Source organism: Panthera pardus, unplaced genomic scaffold (genome assembly GCF_024362965.1).
Source record: "Panthera pardus isolate Hobbes unplaced genomic scaffold, ASM2436296v1 HiC_scaffold_11, whole genome shotgun sequence".
In the NCBI taxonomy this organism is placed as follows: domain Eukaryota; kingdom Metazoa; phylum Chordata; class Mammalia; order Carnivora; family Felidae; genus Panthera; species Panthera pardus.
Genome location: NW_026526666.1, coordinates 69,660,491 through 69,674,110, shown reverse-complemented (window position 1 = coordinate 69,674,110; position 13,620 = coordinate 69,660,491). Strand labels below are relative to the sequence as shown.

Here is a 13,620-nt window from a genome sequence, read left to right as displayed (position 1 = left end):
CCTGGCTCATTTTTATTCAGTTGATGGGCCTTCACTGTGCTTCTTGTCTGTGCTTCCCTTTCCTCGTCGACAATATGGAGATAAGCATTTTTACATTGTTGGGTTAGTAGAGGATCAGAAAAGATAAAATATAGATAGATACTATGCAAAGTGCTGGGCAGATGTCAGCTGTTAAACCCCTGTGGAGAGATTCTTGCTGCAAAACACACTGAGGCATTGGTTTCTTTCATCCTCTTCCTTTCTCCAAAATCAACCCAGTCTTTGGGAGTCAGATAAGGTTCTTCTTTTCTCAAACAGCTGGTGTTATCTGATCAACAACTCTGGGTCTTGCCCTCTGCTGAGGGCAGAGGATAAAGCAATGAGATTAGAGCCAGCCTTAGAGTGACCTGGTCTGTAAGAGAGACAGATAACACAACACAGTGCCCAGCCTGGGCAGGGGATGCTGAAGTGAGTCCCGAGAGATCTAGATGCAGCAGCCTATGGAAGTGAGGAAGGAAGGGTGGAAGACACTACCTGTGTAGGGGCACAGCAGCTGGAAAGAGCATCGAGTGTGTAGGAAATTAATTTGTTCAACAAATACTTCTTTCTCTAGGTCTAGTATGTTCATGGCTGTTCACTTCTGGAGTTCTGAGGGGGGAGGACAGAAGCAAGAGGATGAAGCCAGAAGAGGGCAGGTGCAGATCACATAGGACCTTGTAGGCCACATCAAAAGGCTTTATTCTGAGCGCAATGGGGAACCATTGAAGGGATTCAAGTCAGGAAGTGATGAGCTCAGATTTGTGTGAACTCTGGCTTTGGGATGGTGGCTAGATTGGCAGAGACCAAAAAGGAGGCAGGAAGAGCAGGACAGGGCTGAGGCTCCCATCCAAGCAGATGTTAGTTGAATGACATGTTAGTGACATGGGGAGGAGTATGAGGTAGAGCAGGCTGTCCTGGCATTGAGGGTATGGCAGAAGCTGGCAGTAAGGCCTCCTCCACAGCCAGATGTAATGGTGTCAGTGAGGTCCCCTGTATGCACTAGGAAAAGGGGAGCTTTGTTAAACTGTGGCATTAATACAGCTGGATAAGAACCAAATTTAGAAAAGTCACCTAAAGAGAGAAAAGGTCTCCTTGAGCCACAAGACTGGACTGTAACCAGGAGGAATGAATTTCTGTGTCTAAGTGTAAAAATGTGGGGATTTGAGACCCAAGACGAAAAGGCTTAGGGCTGGCAGCACCTTCCAGTGTCTGGGCACAGGAGCCTTGGGGTCCAGATTTGGAGAGTTTCCCAGGAACTGTTACATCTGGCTCTCTTAGTTCTGATTTATTGATTCCAGGGGAAAAAATCACTTGGAGGACCTGCAGGGGAGAAAGGCAACCTCCATAGGTCATCCCCTTTTGTATTACTATAAATTAGGGGGTAGGGCTTCATTCCATGTTTCTGGCTGGTATCAGGGCAGATGGTGATTCCATTCCTAGGTATGTGAAGAGGGCAGATATTGTGTTGATGTTTGAAAATGCTGGGTCTGAGGGCCTAGGGGGTGTCATGCAGACATTTCCAGGGGATGGCTGGTCATGTTTCTGGAGATTAGGAGAAAGATAAGCTGGGATGAGCTGTCAATTTTGTAGTCTCAGATAGATGGCAAAGGAAGTCATGGGAGTAGGTGAGAGCCTCCAGGAAGAAGGTGCAGCATGGGAAGAGGCCCAGGACTGGATCTAGGGGGAGCCTCACTCTTTGATTGATAAATAATGGATGAGGAGCTACCAAGAGGGTGCATCGGGAGAGGTGGGAAGACATCCAGGACAGAGTTCAAGAAAGAGGAGGGAATCGACTGTGTCACAGCAGCTGGAAATCCGCTGGGCTCACCCACAAGAAGGGTGTTGGTCACATTAGCAACAGCAGTGTTGGAGAGATGAGGGCTGAAGAGGGAGGAAGTGGAAACATCAAGAAAACTCTTTTGAGAAGTTATGAAAGGAGAAGGAAAATGGGGGTGTTAGCTAGAGGAGGAAGCAGAATCCATGGAGGTTTGGTTTTGTTTTGTAAGTGAGAGAGACTTGAGCATGTTTTAAATGCAGGTGGGAGGAGCCAATAGAGAGGATGGGGTCTGTGATGTGGGAGAGTGAGGGGGTGAATGATGGGTGAGGTGCCCAAAGGGAGGGTTGGAGGCCCTGGGCACCTCCTCTACTGGAACAGGAGGAAAGCTGGTGCAGAGCAGATAGTTCTTCAGATCTTGTGGTTTTAGGGCCCTCTTATCTGATGGCTTCTGTTTCCTTTATGAAGTAGAGCAAAGCTAATTTTCTGGGAGCAAGGAGCAGAGGGATGAAGGGGACAACTGAGGAAAGCAGCTTTTGAGAAGTAGACAGTGGCCCAATGCTATGGGGCTTTCTAGAAGGTGCTTCTGCTAATCTCTGCTCAAATGTCCCCTAAGAGAGGACTTCCCTGACCATCCTAAGCCGTTGTCTACAGTAGGAGCCTTGCTCCTTAGCTTGCTTTATTTTTCTTCCTGGAGTTATTGCTATCTGAAATTATATTGCTAATGCATTTGATTCCTGTTTATTTCCTTTCTCCCCACTTGGCATGTGAGTTTGGAGAAGTCAGAGCTTTGCCTTGCACACTACTGTTCCCCCAGGAACTAGCCCTGTTGTCTAGCATTGAGAGTGGGTACTCGGGGTGCCTGGGTGGCTTAGTCGGTTAAGTGCCAGACTTCAACTCAGGTCATGATCTCATAGTTCGTGGGTTTGAGCCCCATGTCAGACTCTGTGCTGATTGCTCAGAGCCTGGAGCCTGCTTCAGATTCTGTGTCTCCCTCTCTCTCTGCCCCTCCCCCACTCGCACTCTGTCTCTCGAAAATAAATAAACATTAAACATTTTTTTAAAAAGAGAGAGAGTGGGTACTCCATGCCCACTTGTTGAATGTGTGAATGAATCCCTGGGGGACCCAATTTGGGGCAGCAAAACTGCTCGTATAGGGTGGGGGCCAATGTCTGCATCCCCATGACTTGGGCACTTCTTGGGCCCCTGTCCTCCTGTCTTCTTAGGTGTTTGGATGCTTCCCTGTGTTTCCCTTCCAACCTGGTCATTCCTGGGGCTGGAGCTCATCCTTGGTGCTGAAGACAGGGAGGTATTGGAGGCATAGCACAGGCTTTGGAACTGAAAGACCTGGACTTGAGGATTGTGTGACTTTGGGCAAGGCTCACCATCACTTCTTAGCCAATATGTGGTGGCTGGGAGAGTCATGGTGACCCATGTGAATCTCACCCAAAGTCCCTCTGCTCCTTCTGTTGAGCCAAGGGTCTCTTCTGAGTTGTGTGTTCACAGCCATTCACATGTGTTCACATGTACATTTGTGGTAGTACACTTGTCTCTGAAAAGGAGGATAGAGAATGAAGTCACCTATTTGTCACTAGGGTGGGGGGGGAAATTGCCTCTCTACCCCGTGGACCATTACATACCCCTCCAATCTCCTGATGACTCTGTGCTTAGACCCATGGAGTTTGTGTAAATCTAATCCATTTTCTTAAACTGATTTTTTATGGTTATTTCAGAGATGCTGCCTCATCTCAATTGTTGTTAGTTCTTCTTGGTAGATATTTCTAATCTTTTAGCTTTGAATATACAGTTTTGGTGTCCTTGATACTGGTTAGGGTTTATGCACATGCTTAGTACTGCCCAGTCTTGTGGGGAGAGGTAGTGACCAAGAGGTGGGGTGGGGGAGGACTGAGACTAGAGCACCCATGGACCCCTAAGGATGTCCACCCTAGAGAGGAGCCGGTCTGGGGAATCTGGCCCCCACTTTCCAATCCCAGGACGTTCCTGGGCAGTGGGAGCCTGTGGCCCCAGAAAGCAGAGTGGACACTAACAGAGAACGCCACAGGCAGTTACCAGGTTTCCAAGGGAATGGAGATGGAGGGTGTAACTCAAGCTCAACTTCCCATGTGACTCGGGACAAGGATTAATCCTTTATCCATGGGTGGAAGTATCGTAGGGCATGTTCAGAATGAATTCTTTAGTGTAGTTTGGGGGCTTTTGGGAGTAGGATATGGCAGGAGATGCAGGGAGGAGGATGTTGGGGAAAAATAGGCTTGAAGGGGAAGTAACTACAAGTCGAGGGCTTACCTTGTGCAGGATCCAGTGCCGGGTCCTTCCATATAATATATCAGTTAAGGGCTTTAAATGCCGCATGACCTCAACAAATAACACATGCCCTGCATGATTTAATTAATACCAAAAAAATCCTATAAGGTAAGTTATCATTCCCATTTTACAGATGAGAAGAGTAAGATTCAGAAAGCCTAAAGATGTTGCCCGAGTTCACACATCTAAAAATAGGGGAAATCAATATCAAGCCCAGATCTTCCAAGCTCCAAAGATTGCAGGCTGTGAAGTCAGCTTTCCTTAGTTCACATTCCAGCTCCCCAGTTAGCTATAACTATACCTCCTCACAAACTCTGGAGCTCAAACTTTATTCTGAGACCCATGGGCAGGCCACTGAAGGGTTTTAAGTATATCTCTGAAAGACTGCCTCTGAATAGGGGAAAATGGATAAATACATAATGGTACATCACTATAGTGGAATACCATATAATTGAAATAGCTAAAAATATTGAGGGACAGTTAAATGCATGAGTTTGAAAAGAAGGACAAGATACGTTAAATGAAAAAGGCAGGTTTCAGAAAAGTACATTTATATAAAGCACCTCTGGGTGAGTAGATGTAGCTAGAAAATCCCCCAAAGAGCACACACCACCCTCTAGATAACCTCTCCAACCTCATCTCAGGCCACTGTCCCACGGAGGGGCAGCTCCTGGAAGACACCACATTCCCCCTGCCCCAGAGCATTTGTGCTTGCTGTTTGCTCTACTGGGAGTGTTCCTTCCTTACTCTTTGCACTGCTGGCTCCTTGTTATTCTTTGGTTTTCACCTTGAGTGTCCTCTCCAACAAGAGGCCATCCTGGATCTCCCTGTCTAAGCAGATTAGTCTGTTTTCATAGCACTGTTAGTCTTTCTCATAGCACTGTGTTTGTTCCCTTGTTACACTTACTACTGTCTGTATTCATTCTACTTGTTGTTTAGTTGAATATTATCAGTGTTCCCCATAGAATGAAAGGGCAGAACCATGTCTGTCCCATCCCCTGGGACATCTAGACAGTGCCCTGCCTATAGTAGGACCTCAATACAAATGTGTTGAATGACATAGCAGGGGCAGAATCGAGCAGACTTCTGCATTGCACAGCAAGCTGGTATTATCTTTCTAAACTATCTTTCTAAACTATGAAAAAGTTTAATGCTCAAAAGCATTTGCTTTTTGTGAGCAGTATAGACAGAGTGTTGGTGACAGGCACCAGATGGAAGCAGGTTGGCTAGTTTGGGATTGTTAAGCTAAACCACGTATAGTAAGAGTGTGCTTAGACTTACAGCAGTGGCTCTGGGACTGGAGAGGGGACTGAGCCCAGAGATATATAGGACTGTGACTGGCTGGCAGAGGAATGCAGGAGGAGGGGAGGATGCTCCAAGGGTCTCTCTGGGCAGCCTCCTCTCTTCCTGCCCAGGGACTTAAGGCCTGGCTGGTGATAGTGTTCCCTGAATGTTTTGCTCTTCTTTAACTATTTCAGATCCAGAAGACAGGGAGCCTGGACAAGGTGGTGTCCTGGGCCCACCAGTTCCCTTATGCCCACCCACTCTGGCTTGGACAGTTCCTTGGCTTCCTGAACATCTATGAGCCTGATTATGCCAAGGCTGTGTATAGCCGAGGAGGTGAGGCCTCCCAAGAGAGGGTGGGGTTTCCTGAGAGCAAAGGGCTCAGAGCTCCAAGTGGGGAGGAATCCTGGGGTCTGCACCTTACGTCTGGGCAGCCGAGGTCCACATCCTATTGATTAATAAGCCTCTTTCAGGTATCTCCTAGTTTTTGCATGACCCGATCTTCTCTTTCTCCTGCAGATCCCAAGGCTGCGGACGTGTATGATTTCTTCCTCCAGTGGATTGGTGAGTGGGCACTTGCTTTCTCTGACCTTAGTGCTGGGTTACCAGGATCCTTCCCTGTCCCATCCCTCTCTGTCCTGTGCCCACTCAGTCTTATCTCATCCATGGGAACACCTGGCTCCCAAGTGCCCCTCCCAAGCTCAGCTGCTCAGTGGGGAGACAGGGGAAGAGGCAGGATAGCTCCTAGCTGGCTGGGGAAGTGGGGCTCAGGCATCTTCTCCTTTTGGGTATGTCCTCTTCCATGGACAGGCATAGCAAGGGCTTTGGAAAATACATGAGTCTGAAAAACAGCTTCCTGGAATAGGTGGCCCTGGAGTGGGATCCTAGGAGATTTTATTGGTGGTGCTGGCCGGGCAAAAGCCTGAGGAGGGAGTGATGGTAGGGCCAAGCTGGTTTCATCAGAGGCTGCAAACACTGGGTGGCTAGAAGGCAGAGCTGTTGGGACAGGAGGCTGAGTAAGGAGGACTGGGGTGGGAGCCCCAAGCTGCCAGGTGTGGGACAGGATCTTATAGATAACCAGCTTCCCCTCTGCCATCTTTTACCCAGGGAAAGGCCTGCTGGTCCTCCATGGGCCCAAGTGGTATGAGCACCGCAAGCTGCTCACACCTGGCTTCCACTATGACGTGCTGAAACCCTATGTGGCTGTGTTCAACAACTCCACACACGCCATGCTGGTGAGGTCCCAGTGCCAGGCTCCTGGAGGCTATGGCTGCCTCCTCCCCAAGCTTCCCTGGGCAGGGCCATGAGGAGAATTGCTAAGACCCCAAAGGCCTGTACTGCCTGTAATAGCAGTGCCAAGCCCTGCTGTACCTGATACCTGCTGTGTGCTGGGTTCTGATCAAGTGCTGAGACTCCAAGTAGTTGGGCAGCTCTGGCCCTGTCTCCACTGGGAAATCCAGGCATCCCTCTTCCTAGAACAAAGGGCTTCTGTGAGGCCCCAGTAGGGATCCTCCTGTAGCAGACTGGAGGGATACCTATATCTGAGAATATTAGGAAGGTCTTTCATATCTGGAAAGTGCTTCCTTCTCATTCTCTGCCTACCACAACTATCTAAAATAATGTCATTAGCAGCTCATCTCTGAAAGGGATGCCAAAGATCAGAGATCAGGCTCTGACTCTCAGGGATGGGTAATCCCTGGAAGTTACCCGGGCTAGTCTTTCCCCTCGTAGGAAACTCCTTGCTAGCATCACTGCAGGCCTGACTTATACACAGGCTGTGGTGAGGAGCTCTCCACCTCTCAGCCCTCCTTTTCCCTTTATGTAGGCTCTCTGGCTCAGTGTCTGTATGTGCTGCCTCCTGGTCCTACCCTAGCCTGAAGCCCCTACCTGCCCTGCACCCCTACATTCCAGCAGGATGGAGGCCAGGCCAGGGACTTGGTTCATGGGAGAGAGGATAGGCTATGCATCCTGGAGGACAGGGGTGGGGGTGCCCAGCTGACCCCCTGACATTACCTTCCATTTCTGGGCTCCAGGACAAGTGGGAAGAAAAGGCTCGTGAGGATAAGAGCTTTGACATCTTCTGTGATGTGGGCCACATGGCGCTGGACTCACTCATGAAGTGCACCTTTGGCAAAGGAAACAGCGGTCTCAGTCACAGGTCTGGGGGTACTTGGGGCTGACCACAGTCTCTATCTACCCAGGCCAGCTCAGTGGGGAGTGTTGGCAAGACTCTAAGGCCCTGGTTTGAGAGGACATAGGGTCCTGCCCTAGGAAGCCCCAGCTTGGGCATAGGTGGAGGCAACTGGGCCTTGCCCAAAGTTAGAAGACAGATTCTTCCTTTGGTGGAGAGGCTTAATGGCAGGGAGAGGAAGGGTGAGAAGCATGTGGTTGGGGCTGGATTCTGGAATGGAATTGCCCCAGGCAACTCTGTGGGTCACAGTCTGAGCACTCCTGCCCACTCTTCTACTGTGTAGGGACAATAGCTACTACCTGGCGGTCAGCGACCTCACCCTGCTGATGCAGCAGCGCATCGAGTCCTTCCAGTACCATAATGACTTCATCTACTGGCTCACCCCACATGGCCGACGCTTCCTACGGGCCTGCCAGGCAGCCCACGACCACACAGGTGGGCCTTTCCCACAGGGCCCAACCACAGGAAGCCAAGGGTCTAGTCTAGCTCCTCTAGGCCCATCTGGGACCTCTGCCATTGAAGAATTTCAACCCCCCTTCAGGCAGAGAATGGGTCCCCAGGCAGTGACACCCTCTGCTCCTGGCCCAGACCAGGTCATCAGGGAACGAAAGGCAGCCCTGCAGGATGAGAAAGAGCAGGAGAAGATCCAGAACCGGAGGCACCTGGACTTCCTAGATATTCTTCTGGGGGCTCGGGTGAGTGAGTGTGCAGTGGACCACCTGAGAACTTGTACCAGAGGGGTCAAGCCCCTCCCTTGGACAGCAGCAGGGGCTGGTAAGCACTTTCCTTCTCTTTCCCCAGCAAATATGACCTGCTCCTTGTCTTATGACACACATCAGAAAAAACTCATAGATGGGAAGCTGTGGCAGTGGGGAGAGATGTAGTAGCAGGAAGCCTGGGTCATACGTTAGAAGTCCTAAAGACAAATTCTAGCCTTCTAAGACTCTGAAGAGTCTTTCCTTCCTTCCTTTCCTTCCTTTTTTCCTTCCTTTATTCATCCACTCTACAAACTCACTAACCCCTACCCTGGGTTAGTTCTTGTGCAGAAGATGAGAAAGACCTGGCCTTGCATCCAGACACTTATAGTCTAGTGGAAGGACAGGAGGTGACAGTGACAAAGATCTCTTCCTCTGCCAGGTGGCATTCTGAGCAGAATTGACTGTCAGGGCTGGGTAAAGTCACTTGGGCAGAGGGATCAGGGAAGGTTTCCTGGAGTAGGAGGCATCCAAACCATGCCTGAGATAGGAATCTGGGGGAAGGTCTCAACTCCCAGTCTGAAAAGGTGTTTTCCTTCCCTCCCTTGGACCTTCATTTGACAGCTGTTATGATGTCTTCTTGATACCTATCTCAAATACGTTGAGCTGTCCCATCATGCCTTCCCTAACCTAGGATGAAAGTGGGATCAAGTTGTCCGACGCAGAACTGCGGGCTGAAGTGGACACATTCATGTTTGAAGGCCATGACACCACCACCAGTGGCATCTCCTGGTTTCTCTACTGCATGGCCCTGTACCCGGAGCACCAGAGTCGTTGTCGGGAGGAGGTCTGCGAGATCCTTGGGGACCGGGACTCCTTCCAGTGGTGAGTGAGGCTGTGGCTGAGCACAGTGTCTTGCTTCCCTGTCCCAGCAATAAGTTGAGCCTATGCTGTCTGGTGTCATCTTCAGATGATGCAGGGGGACCATCCTGGAAACTAGGTGAGGGTGGTGGCCATTGTCCTGTTCCTTCCAGCGCTGTGGCTTTCAGGGGGGGACCTCTGCAGACACATCCCTCAGCTCCTTCTCCCATAGTGCAGCCTTTTTCAGGTTGAGTTGCCACCAGGAGGCCGATTTTTGGTGTACTGACTGCCTCTGCTGGCAGAACCTGACTACCCTTCTGGGGTGCTGGATGGAACAGTGGGGGCCAGCTGCCGGGAGATAGGAGGGAACTGAGGATGGATACAGCCAGACCCTGGGGAGCTGACCACATCCCTCCCACCTGCCTTTGGATGGTTATGTGCAGCCTCTAGACTCCTCTGGTGAAAGAGAAAAGCCTGTTTCCCAAACCCTATCACTTAAAATCTTTCAATTGTTCTCTGTTTCTTGATTCAAATTTGAACTCATTGACATGACACTGACAGATGCTGACCTCTTTGCAGGTCATCTCTGGGATTCTCCCACAGGCCCCTCTCTCCCTCCCTCCTCCCCCTCAGGCTTTGGCCTTCTGTCAGCCACCTTAACTTTCTCTCTGGCTCCTGTGCTACCTCCAACATGGGGTTAGGCACACAGCATAGCACAGCAAATGCTCCGTCAGTGGGAGAGACTTTAGATTCACCAGAAGGAGACTGACCTATATTTCGGGATCTGAGATTTGATGTCGCCACTATATACTTTTACCAGCCAGATGTTGGAAACCTCCCAGCGTGTCCAGCCATGTGCCAGGTGCTTCTGGGGGTGCGGCTGGGAAGAGAAGGAAAAGGAGCCAAGTTGTTGCCATTAGGAGGTTTTTAGAAAGTTGAACCAAATAACCAAAAGCTAGAGAGAAAACACAGAATGGAGTAAGATTGAGTGACCCATGTTGACAGCAGAGGAATCAGAAGGAGTGGGGCTTGGACTGACTTTCTTTTTTTTTTTTAATTCTTTTATTTATTGAGAGAGGGAGAGGGAGACAGAGAGAGACAGAGAGAGAGGGAGAGAGAGAGAGAGAGAACAAGAACAAGCAGGGGAGGGGCAGAGAGACAAGGAAAGAGAGAATCCAATGCAGGGCTCAAACCCATGAACTGTGAGATCATGACCTGAGCCAAAATCAAGAGTCAGAGGCTTAACTGATTGAGCCACCCAGATGCCCCTTGAGTTGGCTTTCTAAGGAGGGGTGACACCCAGACAAAGGAAGAAAGAAACAGGCATTTAGGTGGTATAACAACATGAACACGGCTTGGAGGCAGGGAGTTAAAATATTTATTTATTTTATTTTCACTTCATTTCAGTTAGAACTTGAAGCAACTTACAGGACACTTATTCAATACAAGCAATAAAACACAAATGAAAAAATTATTACTGGTATATAATACTTTGTTAATGTTAATTGAAAATATCTTATCCTGGTGTGTAACCTGCCATTTCATCTCCTCTAAGGTATCTCTTGATGAATACAAGTTCCTGGTTTTAACAAAGTCAAGTATATCTAAAAAAAATGAGGACCTGGCCAAAAAAAAAATCCTTAGGGTTTGGGGCTCTCTAATAAAGTGCTGCATAGTGATCATGGTTGGACCACATTTGTGTGTGAGCTTCCTGGTAGAAAAGAGGAAAAGAGAAATACAATTTTTGTTTTTGAACTGAGCTTGTCATAGTTTATGCATTTATTTCTTCATTCAACCAATGTATATCAGCCCTTGTTTTCTTCTACCTCAGTTCCACAGGGGAAACCAAGTGGAACCTAAAGAATTGTCCTTTATGGGGCTTTTGCGGAGCCTTGAGAGACACAGGAGTGACTTTGTCTTTGATGGCTGGATACACATACAACTCTAGGGTTCTGTGCCTTCCTTTTCTAGCAGCAATGAGGGAGGGATGGAGAAAAGTGGAATCAGAAAAAAAAATAAAAAAAGGAAAAGTGGAGCCAAAACCCCTGGGTCCAAGTGGCTACCCCATTCCAGTCTGGTGTAGACACTTGAAGCATTTATGTCCCTCTCCTTGTTGGATGTGTGATGGTGGTTAAGGTGGAAAGGTGGGGCTGGAGCCTGCCTTCCTGTGGAACCCCGTTGCTTCCCATCCCCAGAAAGCTTGGTTGTATTGCTGGTAGGGATGATCTGGGGAAGATGACCTACTTGACCATGTGCATCAAGGAGAGCCTTCGCCTCTACCCACCTGTGCCCCAGGTGTACCGCCAGCTCAGCAAGCCTGTCAACTTTGTGGATGGCCGCTCTCTACCTGCAGGTGAGATGGAATGGATTGGGGATGGAACTGGAGTCCTTGTGGATGCTTCTCTGACACTCGCTGTCCCTTTGGCCAAATCTTTGCACCAATGGGGAAGAGCTCAAGCTTTGTGTTTGGCCTTGGTCCAAATCCTGGTTCTATAATGTATGGATAAATCTCTACCTCGAGTCTCTGTTTCCTCTTCTGTAAAGCAGGGGGAAGAAGAGTATTTGCCTTACAAGGTTGTTGTCAAGGTTAAAGAGACAGTATTCATCAGGGATGTCATGTGCCACTATGTAGGTTGTGTCCTGAACAACTTCAGGAAGCACCATTCACATAGACAATGATTATGTGCATTCCACAACCTGTGCAGCTGTATGTAGTAGCTTCGTAAGGAGTGTTTAACTCTGTATCTGGCACACAACATGCACCTGATGAATGGTAGGTGTTACTATTGATAGCATAAGGTTATGAATAGTAACTTCCCTCAAGCATCAATTATTTGAAAGTAAAAAGTGTTGTAATAGTCCTTGCCTGTCCTATCTCATGGTAAGGTGGGTTCAGTCCTCCTTTTTCCTCTCTCCATTCCACAATGTCTGTGTCAGGTGCTTGTGTCCAGTGCTGGGACTGGAGGAAGTAGATATGATCATCAAAAGCACTTTTATGTCTTGAACGTGGTGATGAACCCTCCATCACTGGCAGTGCTCAGGCAGGGGCTCGTGCCCAGTTAGAAGAATACTAGGGGATTCTGGCCCTGTGAGGAGGTGGGCATGGCTCTCTGAGGACCACCTAGCTACCAAGCCTCTGCTCTGCCCACAGGCAGCCTGATCTCTCTGCACATCTATGCCCTCCACAGGAACAGCTCAGTGTGGCCTGACTCTGAGGTACCCCATCCCTGGGCCTGGAGGTCAGATGGGGTGGGAGGTTATGGAGGTCACCCTCTCCAGCACCTGGCAGATATTTAAACAAGGCTTGTCCTCTTAGGTCTTTGACCCTCTGCGCTTTACTCCTGAGAATGTGGCCACACGCCACCCCTTTGCTTTCATGCCTTTCTCTGCTGGGCCCAGGTAAGGAGAGGACCAATGTCCCCAGGCCCTCAGGACTGGGGAGGGGAGAATGGAAGATGTTGTGGGTAAAGCATCATTTTGGGGAATTCTGTGATAAGGGAGCTGCCACTGGGTTTTGGGTGATCCTAAAGCAGAGTAAATTCCAGGGACTTTCTTCTTTCCATTAGCATATTCATGTTCCTGGCAGGTGGTGGGCTGGCTGAGTCATTCCAAGAGAAGCCCCCAAACCAGAACCCCCAATGTGAATCTATTCGGTCTAGGACCCTCACTGTGCTCCCAAGATCTGTTGCCTGTGTCCAAGTCAATCAATTGATCAGCCAGTTGTCCATCCACAAATAGTTATTGGCTTTTGTTGGCCACTAAGAGTTTTGGACTTTCTCACTCTTGACACACCATAGTCTGATGCCACCTTGTGCTGCTCACGGTAGGAACTGCATCGGGCAGCAGTTTGCCATGAATGAGATGAAGGTGGTCACGGCCCTCTGCTTGCTCCGCTTTGAGTTCGCCCTGGACCCCTTGCAGCCCCCCATCAGGATGCCCCAGCTAATTCTGCGCTCCAAGAATGGAATCCACCTCCGCCTGAAGCCTCTGCACCTGGGCTCTGGGAAGTAGCTCTGCCTAGGATAGGGCCCCAGACAGCCCAGACTGTGGCCTCTCCTTGGGCTGGATCATAGAATCTCCCAGGCTGGATCATAGAATAGCTATAGCTCCCTGTCTTTGGGAGGCTTACAGTTTAGAAGAGGAGCAGGCACCCACATAAACAGTCATCTGGAGGGCAGTGACATGTAAGCATGTGTGTCAATAAATGTTTATTATGTGTGTATTCTAAACCTCATTCATTCAACAAACATATGATGAGCACATACTTGCTTCTAGGATCTCCCTTTATCTCCTATAATTGACAATCTTTCTAGAATGTAGCAGAAACTTACATGCCAGCCCTGATGATGCAGTGAATGCAATGGAAGCTTTGTCTTGGGATTCGTGATTCTGATCCAGCACTCACCTACTCCACATGAAAGAGGGATGGCTTTGGGGACTTTCCCCCTCACTGAGATGTATTTCTCTGCTTAACT

General features: G+C 49.1%; 1 protein-coding gene across 3 annotated transcripts in view; it reads left to right on the top strand.

Moving 5' to 3' along the window:
• CYP4B1 (cytochrome P450 family 4 subfamily B member 1) overlaps window positions 1–13,367 on the top strand; it is a 64,737-nt gene extending 51,370 nt beyond the window's left edge. For 2 of the 3 annotated variants that reach the window (XM_019449403.2, XM_053895711.1), the window contains exons 2-12: window positions 5,593–5,734; window positions 5,918–5,962; window positions 6,506–6,633; window positions 7,432–7,556; window positions 7,873–8,024; window positions 8,178–8,284; window positions 8,979–9,169; window positions 11,365–11,498; window positions 12,297–12,361; window positions 12,462–12,544; window positions 12,973–13,367. In XM_019449403.2, the coding sequence (XP_019304948.2) occupies window positions 5,593–5,734; window positions 5,918–5,962; window positions 6,506–6,633; window positions 7,432–7,556; window positions 7,873–8,024; window positions 8,178–8,284; window positions 8,979–9,169; window positions 11,365–11,498; window positions 12,297–12,361; window positions 12,462–12,544; window positions 12,973–13,156 (1,356 nt within the window). In that variant the 3' untranslated portion in view covers window positions 13,157–13,367. The other variant, XM_053895716.1, reaches the window with a different exon arrangement.
• Window positions 13,368–13,620: the final 253 nt, after the last annotated feature.